The sequence below is a fragment of the Balearica regulorum genome, chromosome 8 (genome assembly GCF_011004875.1).
Source record: "Balearica regulorum gibbericeps isolate bBalReg1 chromosome 8, bBalReg1.pri, whole genome shotgun sequence".
Classification (NCBI taxonomy): Eukaryota; Metazoa; Chordata; class Aves; order Gruiformes; family Gruidae; genus Balearica; species Balearica regulorum.
Window position 1 is genome coordinate 6074965 of NC_046191.1, and position 12534 is coordinate 6087498.

General features: G+C 57.0%; 1 protein-coding gene across 1 annotated transcript; it reads right to left on the reverse strand.

Moving 5' to 3' along the window:
- Nucleotides 1-895: 895 nt before the first annotated feature.
- Nucleotides 896-8128, reverse strand: TMEM61 (transmembrane protein 61). Its single transcript, XM_075759322.1, has 3 exons — nt 8057-8128; nt 3559-3969; nt 896-1291 (listed from the first exon to the last, which is right to left on the reverse strand). The coding sequence occupies exons 2-3, from the start codon at nt 3906-3908 to the stop codon at nt 1006-1008; spliced, it is 636 nt and encodes a 211-aa protein (XP_075615437.1). The 5' UTR covers nt 3909-3969; nt 8057-8128; the 3' UTR covers nt 896-1005.
- Between the last annotated feature and the right edge of the window lie 4406 nt (nt 8129-12534).

Genomic DNA, 12534 nt, shown 5'->3' on the forward strand with positions numbered 1-12534 from the left:
GGCTAAATCCAGGGAAGGATGGAGCAGGGTCGGTCCACCCGGGGGAGTGAGGACATAGCGTCCGTGTGCCCTGTGTTAGCTTGCGATGGAGCAGGGGTGTTAAAATGTGTCCCCTTCCCACCGCACATCCGACAGCCAGGCACTAGCAGGGGCTTTAATTAGCCTTCAGTTTGTTCCCTTGCTTGCCTGCCCACGTGGGAAAGCGTGTACCTGGCTTATGAAAAACAATATATTGTATGAAAAATAATCTGTTATATTTGGCTGTGGCTCCACAGCCGTTCTGCAGCCCTGCGGGTCTGCAGGGGGCCCAGGGCAGCCTGTTATTTCGGGGGGATGGAGCAACCAGCGGCAGCCCCCGATGAAGTTGGCGTTTCCTCTGGGTAAGGGTGCAAGCCTGTCCGTGGTGGGCAGGGAGGGGGGCCAGCCCCTCAGGGTGTCTTTTTATAGGATGCTGCTTGAAATGCCAAGTGCACGTGGCTGCCCCGAACGCACGCGCGAGCCACTGAACATCTCTAAACCAAATGAAGTGAGGCGTGGGAGTCGGTATGCGGGGAAAGCAAGGTGGGAGGGATGGAGATACGGCTGGAAGGGCATTGAAATGGCAGAGGAGCAAACGGGGCGGCACGGAGCTGGTTTTTCTATGGCCAGATTGCTCGCTCTTTGCTGCGGTTTTTAATTACATAGCTCTTGCCTTGAGTGGGCAGCCCCTGGCCTGATACGAGCTCCCCAGGGTTGGTGAGCGAAGGAAATACAGAACATCTGTAACCAGCAGCGGTTTTATTAAAAATACGAAGGCTTTCAAACATGCCACTTCCCCCCCGCCGCTCCGAACGCATCGCCCACGGTACCCACAATCCTGACAGCCGATCGCTCAGAAAGAGAGACGGACCCCCCTGCCTTCCCCCTCCTCGCCCACCCTCCTCTCACCCCAGCAAAGGAAGGGGCTCGGCTCAAAGCCGAGGGACCGGGCAGCCACCCACAGAGTCCCAGACCCCCCCCACCAGCTCAGACGCCCCGGATGCTGATGTTTTCGTAGCTGGGGGGAGGCGTTGCCTGCGGCTCCCCAAGGTGCTGGGTCTCCAGCCAGGACAGGCTGGGGCGGAACAAGGCGCTGTCAGAGGAGCTGCGTCGGCGACCGCCTTGCCAGCTCTCGTCCTCCTCCAAGTAGCGGTACAGGGGCGGCGTGAGCTCCTCCTTCCTCCCCGGGGGCTGGATGTAGGCTGGGGTGCCATGGGCAGGTCTGCAGGTCAGGGCTTCTTCGTAGGTGGGGATGGCACTGGAGTCCCAGGTACTGCGAGAGAAGAAGAAGAAACCCAGCAGCACCCCCCGTCAAATGGAGCATCCCAGTGCCCCGTCACCTGGAGCATCCCAGTACTCATCAACCAGAGCATCCCAGTGCCCCATCAAACACAGCATCCCAGTGCCCGGTCAAGTGGAGCACCCCAGCACACATCAGCTGGAGCACTCCTGTGCTCCATCAACCAGTGCATCCTAGCGCCGGGTCAACCGGAGCATCCCAGCACCCCATCAACCCCATCAGCTGGAGCATCCCTGAGCAGGGCGGACATGCATGTGCTGGAAGGCCGTGTCCCCAGAGGGTGGGGAGCCACGCGGGAGGAAGGGCGCCGTCCATCAGACCTTGCAACAAAGCAATGTCACCCCATTCCCACTGAGTTAATTAACCCCTCGCCCAGGAAGAGGAAGGGCAGCCTGGCAAGGCAGCCTGGAAGAGCTGCCACCGCCGATGTTGAGACCTACAACTGCAGGTGCGGCTGACCACAAAGCAGCAGACGTGCTGGCTCTCGAGACATCTGCTTCCCACGGGCGGGAGAGCACCCTCGTCATCTGCCAAACCCCAGAGTCACCCCCCAGAGCACAGAGGCTGCCGGCAGCCGACTGAGCGGTTCGGCTCAAGCGGGCGGGTGAGAGCCAGGCATCCCGGTTCAATGCGGTCACACCCCACCCTCGTGCCCGCCGGAGTCCTCTGCGCACCGGCCAAGCCTGGTGCCACTTCCAGCAGCACTTTGCTGAGCAAACACGGCTTGTGTACAGGGAAAACCTCTGCTCAACCTTTGCCCTGTGCATGGCCCCGCTTGGAAACCTTTGAAACGGTGCTGCCCAAAAGATGGGAAGGCTTTGAAAGCAACCCACCGTCCGCTTGCTTTTGCAAATGAAAGCCCAGCTGGCACACTCGGGGAGGCTGCTGGTCCAGAGGGAAAGCTGTGATGCTCTGCAGGGATGCCTCCGTCCCAAATTCATCGGCCTCCTGTCCCGGACCTACTGCCCTGGGCATCCACACCATGGCTTTTCCCAAAGAGCCTCAGCTTGCAAAGGAACGCTGCCTTGGAAATGCAGAGCGGGCGATTTCTCCCAGTACAGGACGTCACGCTGCCAACCCGGTGCGGAGGGGCGTTTTCTGCTTTGGAGGGCTTTGCTGTGCGAATGTCATCGCAGCCGGGGCTGCAGGAGCTGCTGCAGCACGAGCGATGCTGGGGCAATGCCTTCCCGATCGGCACGGGAGCCGGGACCTCAGGGAAGGGGACATTCCCCGTGGGGGACACAGCAAAACCCTCCATGGGGAGAGGAAACACCCCCCCCCCCCGCGACTGCCCAGAGCAGCTTACAATCTCACCCCCAGATACTCAGACGGGCACCGAAACCCCCAGAGAACCAGGAACGTGCCTCCTGCCCCGACTGAATTTTTATGGTTTTATGTTCTTCAGAGTTTCTTTTAGTGCTGCTTTTCCCCAGAGCCCAATTTACACTGGAGCCAAGATCTTTGCCGTGACCCCATCAAACAGCGCTGGGAAGGGCTGGCTGGCTCGGCTTCCACAGCAGTCTCTGTGAAAAAAAAATCCTCCTTTTGATCAAAAAACTTTTAAAAGAAGAAGTGGGAATGAACCTCAGGCTCACACAGGAAGAGTGTGGGAACCTGACAAGCAGCCGTGATTTTGGGGGGGTGGTGAGGGGTCTTCCCGCACCCCAAAACAGGCTTCATAGAGGGACCCTCCACCCGCACTCCTATCTCAATCCCAATCCGAGGATTATTTTCCTTCTTTTTTTCTTTTAACTCCCTTTTAACCTAGATTTTGCTTCCTTTGGAGACGGCACAAACCCATCACCCTTCCAGAGCACTGCAGACCTGTGGCACCGGGGAAGGTTTCAACAGCTGGAGGTCTGGATGACCCCCCCCAAAACCCCCAAATCCAGGCTCTCCTGCCTGAAAACCAACACGGTCTTCTGCTCGGTGGCTCTGCTAAGGAGATGTCTGCCTCAGCCGGTGATGGCCCCGCGGGGCAAGGAGAGACGTCTGCGGCTGAGCCGGCCGCGGGAGCAGCCAGCGTGGGCACGGAGGGTGCCTGCAGGGAGGGGAGGGTGCGGGGGCTCCGGCGACGGATGACACTGATGAGCAAGAGCTCGTGGAGCAGGAGGAGAGCACAGAGCGGGGTCTGAGCAGCGGCCGGCAGCGCGGCAACGTTACTGTTCATTGAGCCAGGACAGTCAAACCCACCCTCGACTTCTTCCCACCCAAGCGCTGCGTGGGGACGCGGCACCCACCTGCAGTTCCACTTCTCCGGAGGTTCCGCGGTGAAGTACTGCAGGTCCCTGGGGAAATGGTACTGGTAGCGGCGGGAGACCACCCTGGCGTTGGCTTTCACGGACCAGAGGAGCCCGAAGAGGAGGAGGATGCCACCGATGCCGCAGCAGAAGAAGCTGACGGAGCGGAGCAGGGCGTTGGAGGAGGAGCTGGGAACCACCTCGGCTTCCCGGGGAGGCAGGAGGCGAGCCCCGCTGCTGGCCGGTGTGCCCACCTCCCCGTCGCTCCACCAGGCAAAGCACAGCGTTCCCGTCACCAGCAGCACGGCCCCGGTGATGGTCATGCCGTAGCGGAAAGAGGCGGCTGCCATCCTTCAGAAGGAGGTTTTAGGAGGCGAGAAGGGTGAGACAGGGCATGAGAGAGTCCACGTGCTGCAAGACAGGAAAGGGAACGGGTTTGAGAGGGACAAGGTCATGGAAGAAGACATACCAGAGGAGAAAATTGCTGAGCTAGGACCTCTCTGGGGGTTGCACACTCTTCAGCTACTGATTATTGACCATCAGAAGGGGCATTTGCACCATCTCAGATGGGAAGCCCTTGTGCAGAGTGAAGTCAGCCACCAGTTTGGACCCATAAATGGCCCAACAGCCTCGTAAAACCATCCTCAAGCAATGACCCAGCGCTCCCATGGAGGCAGGATGGAAACCCCAGCCAGGGCAGCTCTGGAGGCAGCTCCAGGGACTTCCAGAGCTCTTGTCTTTGGGTTTTATCTCAGACTCCGTCCCAAGCTCAGAGGAACACCAGCTGGGTTTCTGACCAAAGCAAGGCTTATGGAAGAGGTTAGGGAGAGGGACATAAATTTAAGACGTCATCATTTCTGAATTATCAGTGCACATGTTTTCTCCTCTGAAACAGGAGGTAAATCAGTCCTGCAGTGACGGTGTCTGGCATCACTGCTTGAAAGCCCAGGAGATTCGGGGCTGCGCTGCTTCTTGCTTTCTCAGGGAAAAGGGCCGAGTGCCATCTCTGAAAGTCATAGAGCTGCTATTTCAGGGAATAATCAATCCTTGGATGCTGGCAACCCAGGGTACCTCATCTAGGGATGGCACCCAAGACGCCGAGTGAGCGCAGACCCCAAAGAACACTCCCGTGACTGATGGAGCCCACCACAGCCAATCTCGGAGCGAGGAAGGGAGTGGGAATCACTCCGTATCTCCGTTACAAGTCAGGAATGTGCTGGATAGAAGCTAAACCCTTGGAGATGGTATGACCTCCTGCTGAAGTAGGTGTTTCTGCTATGCTGGTCAGGGGGCTTGAGGCAACAGACTACAGAGATCTATGAGGATCTTGCTGACCCAACTATGAAGTCCCATTTCAAGACACTCCAGAAGCACAGAGGGACTTCAGTTTATTTTGAAGGTGGGGTAAATAGCCTGACGCTGGAACAGTCTGTTCAATCTTCATCCAAACGTGCTTTTGCACATCAAATCTTGCTCCCCTGGGTCAGCTCCAGCGCACACCTTCTCAGCTCCCTGGCACGATCGATCCCACAGGTGTTATCACCTTCACCGTCCCTATCAGGGTGATTTGGGGTTGGTTTGACAACCAAAGAGATGAGGCAGTGCCACATGTTCCTGCTGGGTGGAACATTTGGGGAGGGAGGACCTGGTTTCTGATCTCTGGGGCTCTCACTCCCCCCCTGCTTTCTCCAGCAAACAACAAGCATCTGCTCTCTGGGCTTGGGGATTCCCCAGCCCCCAACTAACCAAACAGCACCAGCAACCGGGGAGGCGGAGAGGTCCCACCACGTCCCCTCTGGCCTTGCTCACTGCCCAGCAAGAAGATGCAGCTTCAGCTCCCACTTCCTGATGCACAAAAAGTTTTGGACCATGTGGGAATTAAGCACCAGCATCACCTTACAGAATCAGCCTTGGGTGATGCCTCTGCAAGGGTTTCTCGTGGTGGCAGTGCCAGTGGAGAGCCTGCACGTTGGGGGCTGTCCAGGACGGAGATGGATGGGGCTCAAGCGCAGAGGTGGATGGAGAGCTGGGTGACCCACGCTTGGCCCCCTCCTCTGCCTTCATCACTTGGCCTGTATGTCAGTACACTGAAGAAAATCTGGTGGCTTTGGTCTCCGTGCCTCCAGGCAGGGCTCTCCTCCTACAGCGGGGACTCAGATTGTACCCTGAGATCTGCCAAGCAGGGCTAAGGAGGGAGCAGGAGTCCAGCACAGACTCGGTGTGATCACGGGCGGGTGGAATTACGTTATTTCAAGCCATTATTTATCAGATGGGCCCACTAAATGGAAAGCCGAATTACTTCGTAGTGAAAGAAACATCGTCTGATCTAATCTACGTTTAATGAAGAAATCTGATGAGAAGCGGGATTTAGGAAACCTGCAGGAAGGCTGCAGGACAGGGAGCCCCGACAACTCGCTCCAGCTCTCGTCCCGCGGTCACGAGCCCAAATCGCTGCCCGGGCTGGCGGCGGCCGTTGCTCCCCACCAACAGCCGCAGTCACCCGTCGGGAAGGAGGTTGTGTTTCTGGGCAGAGGGGAGGCAGGGCTTCCCCCAATAACGAGGGGACGTGTTTAGATGCTCCCTCCTGAATGGCAGGGGCTTGGCTGAGCTGAGACGGAGAAGGGGCTGTTAGAGACTGGTTAGAGATGCTGTTAGATGCTGTTAGGGATCAGCATCCTCCAACTCACCACCGAACATGAGCAGGACGCAGCAACAAAACTGGGCTTATGTTGCCTTGCAGCAGTAGATGCTCAGGGGAGTGCAAGGACTCTACTGACCCATGAATCCAGCTCCTTTGAGAGCATTGCATTTTCCTGGAAGATTTTCAGCCAATATTATTTGTAAAAAAAAAAAAGTCCATAACCTAAAAACCGTATAGCAAAACTCTCAGGCCAAGTGTGTGGCAATTACAGGTTGCGCTGCACTGAAAGCCTGGATTGAAACAGCACCAAGAGTTGAAACGTTCGGCTCCTGCAGTCAACGCTCTCCTCATTTTGGGGTCAGCCTGGTGAGGTTTGGGAGATGCTGCGATTCCGCTTCCTGGGCACGGGGAATATTGCAGCCCCTGGCGCTGTGCACATCTGGGAACGCTGGCAGCGAGGGGGAGGCAGGCTGGAGGGAAGGTGGAGTCTCTGGGAGGTGACGGATTGACAGCTCGAGAGAATAAACTCTTCTCTCTTGACAAAGCCAGCGCAGCATGGGGAACAACGCTAAAAGCTCTTCCAGCCTACCCGGCACGTGCGCCCGCAGCGCGTGTGCGGGGGCGGCTGCTCCGCGCTGGGTGACATTGCCATCGCACCGTCCCCTTGCCAAACCCCCTCTCGGGCTGGCACGGCTCTCCTGAGCCTCTTTAAAAGACCCACGATGTTTTCCTCAGTGCACCAACTACTGGAAAAAGAGGCCGAAGGAGCAGGGGCGGGAAGTGAGGTGTGAGGCCGGGGCAGGACCCGAGTCCTGCTGCCCGAGCCGGCTCCCGGCTCCGCTCCTGGGGCTCAGCATCCCGCACATCAGGTCTCCTGCTAAGCATCTCCAGTGCAGGCTTCCACGGAGGGGCTGCCCCTCCCAAGACGGCAATTGCCGGCTCCCAAACACCCGTCTCCACCCATCGAGACATTTTGTTCTGCCCCGTCTCCTCCTTTGACCTACTCTGAAATAGTCTTTCCAGGGAAATAGATTTGCACGTTGCATGGACAAACAGATATGAATGTTAATAGTTTACATAGTTCCAGTAAGATGCTGAGAATAGCATCCCCCATATAAACTTCTGCAGATGGTGATTCATAGGGTCTACTAAGCATTACTCAGAAAAACACTCTTTTCCAGCGACACAAGAAAGGAAAAGAGTTTTGAATCTCTCCCACCGCCATCCAGCAGAAATCCACCTCCACACCCCGTCCCTCCACGGTGCTTACAGCCTGTCCTTCCACCGTGCAGGCTGGAGACCAGAACCATGCGCAGATGTGCCAAGAGGGATGCCGAGGAGAGACGCGCCGAAGTGCGAGCGTGTCATTAGGGAGATTCCTTCCTGCCTTTATCTAAGTTTGCCGCTGCTATTATTATTATTATTATTATTATTATTATTATTATTATTATTATTTAGGGGGTTAGTACCCATCTAAACCATAGTAATAATCAAGTTTTGGCAAGAGCATCCGAGAAGCTCTGGCAGCGTCAGCCTCCCAAACGCAGGTTGGGATGGAGGGGAGCCCTGACGGAGCGAAGCACCGGTACCCCCCCAGCCCCCGTGCCCCCAGCAAGGCCAGCCGCCGCTTCGGCCGCCCCGACGGGGCGATGCCTGAACCCCACGTCCCCTCTAAGGAAACGGCTGTCACCCGGTGGCACCCCCGGGGGACCCGTCCCCGCCGCGGCCGGTGCCCCCGCCGCTTCTCCCCTCCGGCAAAGCCACAAGCTGGGCGGGGGGGGGGGGGGTGGTGGTTTGGGGGATCCGTGTCCCCCGCTCACACCCCCCCCCCAGCCCCGGACCCGCCGCCGTACTCACCCGCCGCCGCCAGCCCCGCTCCGGCCGAGCGGCGGCTCCCGTGGAGCCCGGCCCGTGGGGCGGGCGGGGCCGGGGGCGGGCGGCGGCGCTGGGGCGGGCGGGGCGGGCGGGGTGAGCTGCTGCCGGGCGCCCATCGGTCCCGGCCCGGCGGCCCGGGTGGCTCCGTGGAGCGCCGGTCCCGTCCCGTCCCGTCCCGTCCCGTCGGGGCGCGGCGCTTCCCCGTGTGCCGGCCCGCAGCCCCGGTCCTGAGCGGGGGGGGAAGAGATTAAAAAGAAGAAAAAGGCAAAGGAAGTCGGAAGTCTCCCCGCAGGCACCGTGCCGCTGTGTTCTGCTTGCGAAGGAGGCGACTCGCTGGGGGGAATCTCGTGGTTCGGGAGTGCCGGGGAGGGAAGGTCGGTCGGGCTGGAGGTTTCCCGGGTGGGTTGGTGCGAGCAGCGGTGGCACTGCCCGTGCTCCTGCGGGGCCGGTGGCACAGAGCCCCGTCACCCCCGGGCCGCGGGAGCCAGGGAACAGACGTACCGGGGACCTGGAGAGAGCTCCGGGCTGCGGAGCCCACGGGAGGTACCCTGTGGACATCACCACCCTGCGGACATCACATCACCACCCTGCGGACATCACATCACCACCCTGCGGACATCACATCACCACCCTGTGGACGTCGCTACCCTGTGACAGGGACACCTCTGCCCTGTGGACATCACTACCCCATGGGTGGGACATCAGTACCCCGCGGATGGGACACCGCTGTCCTATGGGTGGGACACCCACGCTGCAGCACAGGGAGGGGGGGGGGATCTCTGCCACTGTGGCCAGTTCTCCTCAGCTCTCTGTCAAACGCCAGTATCGCCCCTTTTTTCCCCATCCCAGCTGGGTCTTTTTGCCCTGCAGCACTCATGGGGATACCTGGATGTCAAACAAGCGGAGGGTGCTCTGATCTGAGGTTGAGGATGGTCTGTATGACTGGCACCTGGATTCAGGCACAATTCCTCATCACAGAGGTGGAGGTTAGATTTTATTAACAGCTGTTGTGCTGCTCCGTGCTATCGCTGTGCACTCTCACAGATCCATTGTGTTGCTCTTGAGCTACAGCTGAGCATCACTGACAGAGAAAGCTGTTTCTGCGGATACATCTGCGCTGGAGCTGAACCCTGAGCTGCTGTTCCTGCGCTGCTTGCAGCTCCTCACCTTGCTGGTTCAAAAACAGCTCAGGGTTTATCTGCACAGACTGCAGGGGCTGACGCAAATCCCCGTCGTGTAATTCATATCTGCTTCGTATGTGCTTGGTAGCCACTCAGCCCAGCTGAAAATGTGCTGCCCCTTCTGCCTGCAGACACTGAGGAGTGTCCCCAAGGCCAGCACCCCATCATGGTCTCACACACCACCCCACCACCCCCGGGATGCAACAAGGTCCTCACCCCCCAGGATGCAATCCCCAACAGCAAATCCCACACCTCCTCCAAACGCAGTGGTCATCGCTCCTTGGCAGGACAGAGTTTGGCCCCGGGGATCCCAGGAGAGAACATCTGGATTCCTCTGTTGCAGATACGCCGGTGCTGAGCGCTCACGTTACCATCCATGAGTGATGCGGGCACTGTGCATCACCAGTTCCCTGATCAAAGGACGACGAGACATCTTCTGCTGCTTATTACCTGCTCACATATTATATTTAACTGAAATTTGATTGTCAAATGGCTTCTGAAGCACTTCAAGGCAGCATTTGCACGTAGCTCTGTGTGCTCTCGCGAGCACAGGGCTGCAGAGAGGTGGCTCGGTGCCAACACGTTGCTCTGGCCCTTTGGTCCTCCAGCCCCATAACCTGCTGCGATCTTCTCCCTTCCCCCAGAGCGCTGGCCTACAGGCAGCCACAAACCCACGACAAACATTTTGCAACAGGGCAGAAGCTGTCAGTGCTGAGCGTGCCTGTCTCACAGAAGAGTGCCAGCACCTCTGTCTGCTTGGCAGCACCTTGGCCAAACTTCATTGCTCCTCTCTGAGAACTTTCCTGCCGGTGGACAAGGTGCTGCAACACATCATGGGGCACGGGCAAAGGGCTTCTCCAGAATAAAGACAGAATATCTGTGCAAAATATGTAAAACATCCCATGCACGGTGAAACCGCAGTGGAGAAAACAAGAAGATAGAAAAGACAGTTACAGCCCCTGCAAGAACAGGAACAAAGGAGGAACGGAGAAAGAGAGATTGTTCCAGTAATTGCCTCCCCCAGGTAAGGATGCTGTGCCTGATCAACGCTGCCGGCACGGAAAAATGCTGCTGTTTGATTCACCCTTCACCACGTTTTGCTGCTGTAGCAAATCCCATGTAAAACAGTGTATTTCACTGTATAATCAGGCGAAATAAGTTAGCATTTTCAATACCTCTGTGTTTGTGTGTGTGTGCCCACACGTGCGCTTTCTGCCCCATCGCGACAAGGCGGTTGATACCAGAGCACCAAGTCAGGAGTGAATTTGGGTGCACCGGGGCACCGAGCCCAGCGAAGGGGAGCCCAGGCTCCCTGCCAGGGCCCTCACGCCTGGGATGGGACTGCCGACACCCTGCGCCAGGTCTCAGCTCTCCATCGGCGATTTGGCACCTGGGCCGCTCTCCCCGTACCCAGCTGTCCCCGGCAAGCACCACGAGCTGCCACCCATGATGGAGCCACCAAAGAGCCACTAAGGAGGCGTTAGGGGCGCACCGCTGCAGGAATAAGGTGCCCACGTTGTCTAAATCCCTAGAGACGCCATTCCCAAGGGCCTGGCAGACCTCGTTTTCCCTTAGCACGGGCCACGGGGCGCAGCAGAGGCAGGTGCCGAGCTGATAAGGGGCTGCGGCAAGCCGGCATGAGGATGTGCAGATGGGAGGGCGTTCCTGCTACCGCCACGCGTAAAACACGGGAGAAACCTCCTGCTGTTTATCTTTGCCTTAATTTGCATCCTCGTATAATGCCTAATTAGTTGTGTTAGCTGATATACCAGCTCAGGCACTCCTACCTAATCCAGTCAGTAAATACAGGCATTGAAAATATTTGTCCTGCATCTTCAAAGGCTGCAGCGTTCACCAGGGTCCTTAGGCTTATTTGGGGGTGGCCCTGCAGCTGGCCATAGATCCCTCTCTGGTGGTTCTGCTACAGGGGCAGCTGGAGGCTTTGGGACCGCTCGTTCTTGCTCTCCAGCAGGGAAAGCCTTCAATTTGGGTGTGAAACGCCACAAAGTGGTGTTTGTTTGTTTGTTTTGGCCACGTTCACCAAGGAGTACTCTCTCTGTGGACAGCTATGGTTTTGCCCTGAGATTTTATTGACTCCAGCAGCCCGTTTTGTACATAATATCTCTCATTATTTAGTTCCGATGGCTTTTACTGGGTTTGAACAGAAGAGCAAGAGGTGTATAAACTACATTCAGCTGGATCACTCGTTTAATATCAGTCTCTGAAGTGGTTTCTGCACTAGCTATGTCCATCATCTGACAAGCCGCTGGACCCAAAACCTCTTGAGTATTTTAAAGCTTAAATGTGTATTAACCTGACTGTAACGGTGTCCTAACCAGCAGTTTGTAAAGCTGCACCATGGTGAGGAACGTGGCTGTGGTCGGAAGACCTGGAAAGGGAAAGCACTGATACCCTCATCCACAGAGATCTTCATGGATGAGCAATGATCTCAAATTCCTTCTGCTCCTCATTCGGGATTTGTGTTAGTACAGGAGCACCAGGCTGACGTGCTCCCTCCACGGAGGCTGCTGTGTAGATCAACGGGCATGAGAAAGCTGTGGGTTTCCTGTAAGCGAAATTTCTGTGTTGCAAACGAGCTTCCTATGAGCCTTCCACCAACATCGGCAAAGGATTTGAAATTTGCCTAAAAAGGGGTGGGGGAAGGAAAGAGTTAAATCCCGACGCCTCTGCTCAGTCTTTAGTCGGGCAAAACTTTCCTTGAGTTCCCGGAGATTTTTGCCTTAGGGAGGCCCCATGTGCTCTGCGCGTTCCAGATCTGAGCTTCTTCCTTTCTCTGGGAAGAGGCACAACCGCCGTGCTAACACGTGCGTAACCCACCACCCAGCGTGTTTTACATGCTGCAGATGCTGCGGCTCTGCTAGAGCATGAGCTGCCATTTGGCTTGCGGTGAAGGAACATTGATTTTCAGCCCTGTAGGTTCCTCAGTCAAGCCTGATGTCGGTGGTGAGTGCATCTGTCACACCTGAGCAGAGAGTTATCGGAGGTCTGCACTGGCTGCTGAAACACGTTGAATATCTGAGGCTGAAGCTCTTATGTATCCTTGATTCCAACCGCTGATGTTCAAAAAAGCAGTAAGCACTTATCAAAGACACAACTGGCTAAATTTGCTTTCCAGCAAACTCAGCGTTACACGCGAGATGAACTATAGCTACCCTGACATCCCCGAGACCCTGGGCAGCCTTCACGTCTCCGCTGCACTCAGCTATTGCAGTGGTCTCCAGGGAGTAGGTAATGGGCTTTTTTCTTTCTTTTTCTTTT

Bases quoted from the DNA above. Each gene is read 5' to 3' on its own strand.
- TMEM61 (XM_075759322.1), bottom strand. From the start codon at position 3,908: ATGGCAGCCGCCTCTTTCCGCTACGGCATGACCATCACCGGGGCCGTG. The intron at 1,292-3,558 runs GTGGGTGCCGCG...CTTCTCTCGCAG, and splicing joins CCGGAGAAGTGGAACTGCAG to TACCTGGGACTCCAGTGCCA.